Below are 7,839 nucleotides of genomic sequence, written 5' to 3' on the forward strand. Positions count from 1 at the left end.
CCCAGAAAACTCCAGGAAGCGCTGACTCTCAGTGACTGCACAGAGGGATAGTCATTCAGGCTATAGCTTCTTGATTCAATAGTGACTAGGTGAATATATTGGTCACACATTGAAAAAACCCAAAATAAAAACAGACTATAAAAAACCCTGCAATAAAACACTAGGAAATATATCACATAAGGAGAATAACAGCTACAAGTAATTTAAAGTGAGGCCAACTTAAAGGTATTTTTAAAATTACTAAACTAAAATGTGGGAGAAGTCATGGATTTAATAAAGACACAGATCTTTTCTCGAATTACACAGCATAATTTTTAAAATATACATTTGGCAAAGCTCAGGGATTCTCTGTTCCTTGAATGTTTCAAATAAATTTATGTTTAATTGCCTGAGCCAGGCCTCAGATGACATCCAGCTTATGTGGCGACAGATTTACTGTCATTTTCTATGCCTCCCGTTTTGATATTTACTTCTAAAATCATTCACTTCATTAAATCTTAAATTTATTATTGCAGGCGAGCTCTGTGAAGATCTCAAACATCCAGTACCACACAGCAGTAAAATAACTGATCACCATTTCCTAAGCTGTTGTTCTGAGAAACGTGGATGGGACAGATGTTTTTAGGTACATTTAAAAGAATTCTTTAAAAATAATTATGGCCAATATTTACTGTACAATGAATCTTACCAGGAATTAAGTATACAGAATTTTGCAAACTTACTGGTTTTCTCCCAGAGAAATGTTTCTTCACAAAACAGAATTGCTGCAGCAAACACATTCTGGCTAAAACAAAAAATTAAAACCAAAATGCTACTCTCATCTTATGACTTAGTACTACTATAGAATATGCAGTACATGCAATTAGTACCTATACTATACACTTGACGAAAAGGGCATTCAACTTACCGTTGTTAGAGCAGCTTACCAGGAAAAACTCGAAAACACCAACCAGAATTTTATAAAATAGGTCTTGGTGAATTGCTAATCTAAAATTTCTGAAAAAAAAAATTGTATAATAAAAATGGCATTAACATACTAGAAGCTCCTATTAGTAGCACAATGAGCTTCCTAGTGTAATACCTAAAAATACAATTATCAGGAAATAGATGGGACTTAAATAAAATTCTCTCAAAAGCTATAAAAAACTAGTCAATGAGATCCTGCTTTAAAAAAATACTCCCAGTAGCCCACACCCCAACTAAATAACCATATAAACCCACAAATGTTTCTAGAAAACAATAGAATACTAGTTCTCCACATTCTATCCACTTAAAATAAACCCAGCCAAATTCTCAATGTACTGTTTTGAGGGAAGCCTGTTAACACTAACGTTCATCCGGTGAAAAATAAAATAAACATGAAGACCATTAGAAAAATTAAATACAAAAATGATCACTAGCAGGATATACCCTAACATATGAAGTCACAGCCCCACCTCAGAGTGGTGTGCTAGGCCTACAGAATTCAGTGGAACTAAAGAAAATTCAAGTATAAAACAAAGCATGAATATGTACATTTCAAATGTGTGAATAATTAATAATTGGTTAACCTTTGGGGGCAATAATTAGAACATGTAAATCTGCATGTCAAAAGAATTTCCTGTAGAGCAGCATTGTTAAATAAATACTTGTGGGGAGAGCTAACCCTTCTGGAGGGGATTCTAGAGCCAAAAGGCAAAAAGAAACAGCTTTGTCATTTTTTAAATTTTTTTTTATTTTTTTAGTCATTTTAATGCATTTTTCCCTGTGCACAAGAGAAATAACTGATAGTCAAAAGATACACTTTCCTGTATACATAGCAGTTAAAAGTAATGCAGACACCACATGACACTTCCAGTAAAAGTTACATTTCCAATTACAAATCAAAATGCATATTAGGGTCTCTTCATGGGAGAAGCTGAGGAAATCTTAGGTCAAAAGCACTTTCCTGGCATCACTACACTGATCCTTCAGGCTGCACAAAGATTAAGGTCATATACAATCAATCTGCAACTGTTGACACAATGTTACACTGTAAGTTTTCTGTACAATTAATGTATACTTAGAGAAACCAGGATAAACATTTCTACTATATTTTAACTGAACTTGCCTAGCCAACATTTTCACTGAGAAATTTATCAAATATGCTGTAAGACTCTACAAAATTGTGAGACATACCTAGCTTCAGGAGTATTTCTTATATTCTTTCTTATTTTGGTTACACATATTCTGCTCAGAGATTCTACAGTAATACTTCTAGATGTACAATTCCAATTGTGCTTACTGTACTGTGTACAAATAATAACAAAAACGATCAATGAATGGTATAAATCTTACAGCATTTGCTAGCAAAAATACATGCCAAAGTCACAATAAGCAATATTTTACCACAAATTAGAGAGCTTCAAATAATTTGCTTCTGTTTTTAATACCTTCATTCTACATTAAATTACTATCATAGGCTAATGTTTAAAATGCAAATAAACTGGACATCTGTAGGACAGAACTTGTTCACCCAACTGTGAAGGCTGATACCTGTGTCCAAAAATCACAATAAATGCAGAATAAAGAGAAGTGTTTGCATGCAACACCTTTGAGTGAAACAGCATTGATCCCCACCATTCAAATCAGAGAAGGAAGAAAATCCAAAGAAAAGGAAGGAATGAAGGAGGGAAGGAAGGAAACAAAGAGGGGAGAGGGCAGGCTGGAAGGGAAGGGCGAGGGTGGGAGGGAAGGTGGCGGGAGGAGGAGCAGGAAGGAAAGAAGGGAGGGACTCCACCTTAAAATGCATGGTATTAGATTTATAAGTAGACAGATTTAAAAGAATCAAAATAAAAGTAAAGCACGATTTTGTGAGTGTTTAAAGATTTAAGAGCCATTATCAAAAATAAGATACATTTTTTTCAAGGTACAGAACTGTAATTACGATGGCTGAGAGCCCAGCAGCCTCTCAATGGCTGCATTGATGTCGCCTCCTGTTGCTATTAGGGCCTGCAAGTTTGCTTCACGATTTAAGAAGCCCATGGCGTTGAGCTGTTCCAGTTGCTGTTGAAATCTCACTTCTGGATTCGGCAGCTGGTGAGGATTCGCTCCAGCCAGGGCCTGCACCATCTGCTGAATGAACTGCTGGCTGGGACCAGAATCTGAAGTTGGACTTATGGTTTCAGTAGGTGCAGAGCTGGTCACAGTGGTTGCAGTAGGGATCCCAGTGCCGGTGGAGCCAGGAGAGCTTACAGGAACAGTCGGTCCTATAGGCCCAATGGGGCCTATGGGTGTGAAAGGAACTATAGGAGCGATGGGCCCTATGGGAGTGACTGGGCCCACAGGGGTTAGGGTGGTTCCCAGGATTCCCAACCCCAAACCTGGAGCAAAGGTTGGAATGAGGCCAGGTGCTTCAGTGGCTAGTGTCTGTAGCCCGTGCTGGATCTGCATCAACGCCTGCATTGCTCTCGGGTTTGACATGGCCGCAAGTGTGTCTGGATTCTGCATCTGCTGCAGGAAATGCGGAAGCTGCGGACGCATCTGCTCTTGCAGCTGAGGATTTGCTGCAAACAGCGGGCTACTCATCATCAGCTGGGCAGCCAATTCTGGATTCTGGCTCAGCGACTGCATCATGCTTCTTATGTAGGGTGCAGACAGCATATTCTGAATCAGCTGGGGATTTTCAGTTATCTGCTGCAGCAGGCTCTGCATTCCCGGGGTACTGAAGATGCTAGCAACATAGCTAGCTGCTGCCACGGTGTTCCCGTTGAGCGTTCTAGCGGAGCTGCTGCCAGGCACATTGCCACTGCTTGTGGTCGTGGTGGTGGTCGGAGAGCTCTGGGTAGCTGGCGGTGGTGCCCAAGGATTGGGCAGTGGATCCCGGTTTTCTGTGCGGGAAGGCTGGGTGCCTTCCCCCGAGGAGGAACTGCTCCCCACCGTGGCGAAGGGGTTACCCCCAAACTGCTCCTGTGCGGCATTCAGCATGGGTTCTTGAATGTCAGTGTACATGCGCCGCAGAGCATTGTAGCCACCTGGGAGGCTTTCGAGATTGCTGAGAGCCAGGTCTTGGTTTCTCATCATCTCTTGCATCATGGCAGGATTCCTGGCGATTTCGAGAGTCTGCCTCATTATATCTGGGTTGTTCAGTAGGTGACTGATTTCTGGGTTTCTCTGAATCAATTGTTGCATCTGAGGATTGGCCATAATGAGCTGCCTCATCAGGTCAGGATTCGAAAGCATGCTCTGAACAAAGGGATTTTCCATGATTTGGATCATCATCTCAGGGGTAGACATGAGCTGGTGCTGCATGTGGTTCTGAAGCTCAGTGAAGGTGGTCGAGCTCAAACCCAGGCTGCTAAGGCTAGCAAGTCCTCCCAGGGTCCCCGATGCAAACGGATTGCTATTTGTGACCGTAGGTGTGGAGTTACTCCTGGGACCCGTGGTCGACGCTCGCGTCGTGGTGGTGGTGGTGGTCGTGGTCGTGGAAGTTCCTGCAGTAGTGCTAGGCTGCGTGGTTGACTGGCCCTGAGGGCGATTCTGGCTTTTGATGACCAGGTGAACAGTCAGTCCATCATGGATGCCATGCTGCATCAAGGTATCTTGATCTTTCAAGATTTTTCCGGCAAAAATCAGCACGAGCTGATCGATTTGCGATTTGAAGCGTTTGGAAATCGCTTCCTTAAACTGCAGGACGGTGCTATTCTCGGGCACCGCGAACTCCTCCTTCTCTTTGGGAGTCTTCACAGTGACTTTGATGATTTTGGGCTCGGCCGGCTCAGGGTCCGTGCCTGGGGCCGCAGCAGGGCCACGGGAGGGGCGCGGGGGGCCGCTGCTCTCGCCGTTCTCAGCCATGGCGGCCGCGGTGACGCAGGCTGGCAGGGAAGGCGCTGGCGAGCGAGAGGGCGCGAGGGAAGGAGGAAGGAAGGAGGCGCCGCAGCAGCGGACTGGGCGGCCCCGCGAGCAGCGCGGAACACAGTACCTCAGAGATGAATGGAGGCTGCGGCTCCCGATCGTCGGATGCGCACAGGGTCTGGCGTAGGCCGAGGCCGAGGGCTGAGCGAGCAGGTCTGCAGGCCTTCTCCGCCGCCGCCTTGTGATCTGGCCGCGCGCTCTCCCAGCAACTCCTGCAGCTGCGGTGCCCGCGCTCCCGCCCCGCCCCGCCCCCGGCCGGCCCCGCCCCCTGCTGACGCGGCGCCAGCCCAGCGACAGTCGCTCAGCGAGCGCAAAGCTCCTGCCCTGCAGAGGGGGGCGGGGTGGGGGGGGGAAGAGAGGGAGAGAGAAATAAACAAAGAGAGGGGGAAGAGAAGGAAAAGGAAGGAGGCTGGAAGAGAAAGCCTGGGGACCGAGGCGAGGCGAGGGGGAAGGGAGGAGGCCGGGAGGAGGAAGAGGGAGGCAGCTTCTTTAGCAGCCACTGAAAGACCAATGGAGACTGTGGATTCGCAATCTGGGAGGCAGTGAAAGGATGAAAGCCTGAATTGAACCGATCCCCATGCAAAGGACGAAAAATGAATAGTAAAGAACTCTGACAAAGCAAAAAGGGAAAATGAACACCCGGGTGGGGGAAGGGAAGGCATGGCGGGAGCGAGCATTTTACAAAAGAGACGAAAAACGGCCAACAGGCTTCTAAAATATGATTAAGCTCACTGCTAATCAAAGGGATTCTAGTAAAAACAATGAGATTTTACTTCGAGTTTATCGCATTGGCAGAGATGAAAGAGAATGTTAAACCTTGTTCACCGGGAGCCGAGAAAATGCACTCTCATGCTAGTTGTAGTATGAATTGTTGGAATACGGCAGTTTGAAAATACAAATGGACATTTTAAATATTTGCACCTTTGTTTAGAAATACCTAATAATCGGTGCAAAAAAGCATATGTATGATGTATATTAACAGTGTAGCATTTAGAAAAATAGTGTTGGGTATTTTAAACGTGTGTGTAACATAGGATTACTCAAACATACTATGATAGTGCCATACAATAAAATAATCCCTGTGTCTAAAAGATGGTGGCTAATTCATGTAATATTAAGTGTCTCTAAAAGTATACGTTAGAATGCAGTATCGTTATGAGGAAACAATAGATGATATTTAATATGAATTTATATTTTCCCAAACAAATGGAAGCAATACAGGCATGTAGATATTGATCAGAAAGCTTGCAGATTGTATGTGTGGAAAAGAAATATGAAAGGCTATACTCCAGGATGATAAAGGTAATAATTAGTAAGAGCTGAAATTGTTAATAATTCTTATTTTCTATTTTGATAAGATTTTGAATTTGATGGATATGCTACATTTATAATTTTTAAAAACAATAAATATATTTTCAGACAAGAGTTTAGGTAAAAATTGACAGACACACAATACTAGTGGCAAAATTAACATTTATCTATTTCATTGATTAAAGGACATAAAAATAGTACTACTGATAAAGAAAACTTGAATAATAAATTATTTCAAAATCATTTATTTATTTCTCATGCTTTGACCACAGAAAATCATTTTCCCGTACAAAAACCTAGAGATAATTTAAGAGCATTTTAAAATCATGAGAGATAATTTAAGAGCATTTTAAAATCACTAAGTCACAAATACCTCAATAATTCTCAGTATAAAACAAAATACAGGCTCATTATATACTTGAATAAAAATGTGATTGTCTATACTAGGTTTAATATTTATATAATGCACAGTGTAAAGAGAATGTGTTTTAAATATAATTGTATTTGTATTAATTTATATTTAATATATTTATATTAATTAATTGGCACCTATCAAATATCATTCTATGATTTTAGATACATGTTCATATGTGTATAGAAATAGGCTAGAGGGAATGGCTTGTAGCTCACTGATGGAGCACAAACCTATCATGTGTGAAAAAACCCTGGGTTGAATTCCTAGTACTGCAAAAAAAAAAAGCAGAAAACATACAAGAGGCAGTCAACCTAAAAATACAAAAAATATGCAAGCGGCAGTCTTTGTAAACTTATAGCCACAAGGAAGAGGAAATGGCACAGGATTCCAGACAATGACTAAACGGAATTGGGGTTAAAGCTGTAAAAATGTGCTTTGTCTCTAAAATGGAAGCAAACATGATAAACTCAGCAATGGCTGATTCTAGATAGCAGCAGTTCATAGCTGTTAGAAAGTGGTTAACTTTTCTGAAAAGAAAGGGAAATTTAACAATATATAACTAGTCGTCTTTAATTACTCTTAAAGGTAGTACTATTAACAAAAATGAGGAAGAAAAAACACTTAAAAATTAAAAAAACTGAACGCCTTTGTTGGAGCACACATGACTATTCGTATTAGAGTGAATTATAAGCATGATTATAATGAAAATATATATCTCAATAATTACCATAAGATTACCCTAGGTATAGCTTTAGGGATTTGTCAATAACAGAGATTCCTAGGCCCCACCCCAAATTAACTGAAGGTGAGCAAGAATCTGCATTTTTAGCACATCCACATATTAATAATATTTGATTTAAGGAGTATTATGTGAATGAACTCAGAGTCAAATTTATATGCTTAAAGACTTTAAATACCAAATGATAGCAAAAAATTAGTGTATTAGACATTTAAATAAAGAGGACAACAGAGAAAACAGAAAGGAGGCAAATGAGGTGCCAGCTATAAAGTGACAACAGCAAAGAATCAACAAACAAAAACATAAATGCTTGTTCATTAAATCTAAGCCCTTAAAAAAAAACCAATAACCAGGGAACCTCCGAATGTGGGTGATGATTATGAGGCTTGATCTGTTGGGGGCCCATGGCAGTGGGACCACGACTTATCCAGGATGCATAAACTGGCTTTTTGGAGCCCATTCCCTATGGTGGGATACCAAGCTCAACTCTGATACAGGGGGA

At 41.4% G+C, this 7,839-nt stretch overlaps 1 protein-coding gene across 1 annotated transcript; it reads right to left on the minus strand.

The window, feature by feature from the left end:
• Positions 1–1,696: 1,696 nt before the first annotated feature.
• Positions 1,697–5,120, minus strand: Ubqln2 (ubiquilin 2). The gene has a single exon (XM_005358852.2). The coding sequence runs from the start codon at positions 4,810–4,812 to the stop codon at positions 2,902–2,904; it is 1,911 nt and encodes a 636-aa protein (XP_005358909.1). The 5' UTR covers positions 4,813–5,120; the 3' UTR covers positions 1,697–2,901.
• Between the last annotated feature and the right edge of the window lie 2,719 nt (positions 5,121–7,839).

The sequence above is a fragment of the Microtus ochrogaster genome, chromosome X (genome assembly GCF_000317375.1).
Source record: "Microtus ochrogaster isolate Prairie Vole_2 chromosome X, MicOch1.0, whole genome shotgun sequence".
Lineage (NCBI taxonomy): Eukaryota > Metazoa > Chordata > Mammalia > Rodentia > Cricetidae > Microtus > Microtus ochrogaster.

What these genes read in the sequence shown, in the direction of transcription:
- Ubqln2 (XM_005358852.2), bottom strand. Translation starts at nt 4,812, where the DNA reads ATGGCTGAGAACGGCGAGAGCAGCGGCCCCCCGCGCCCCTCCCGTGGC.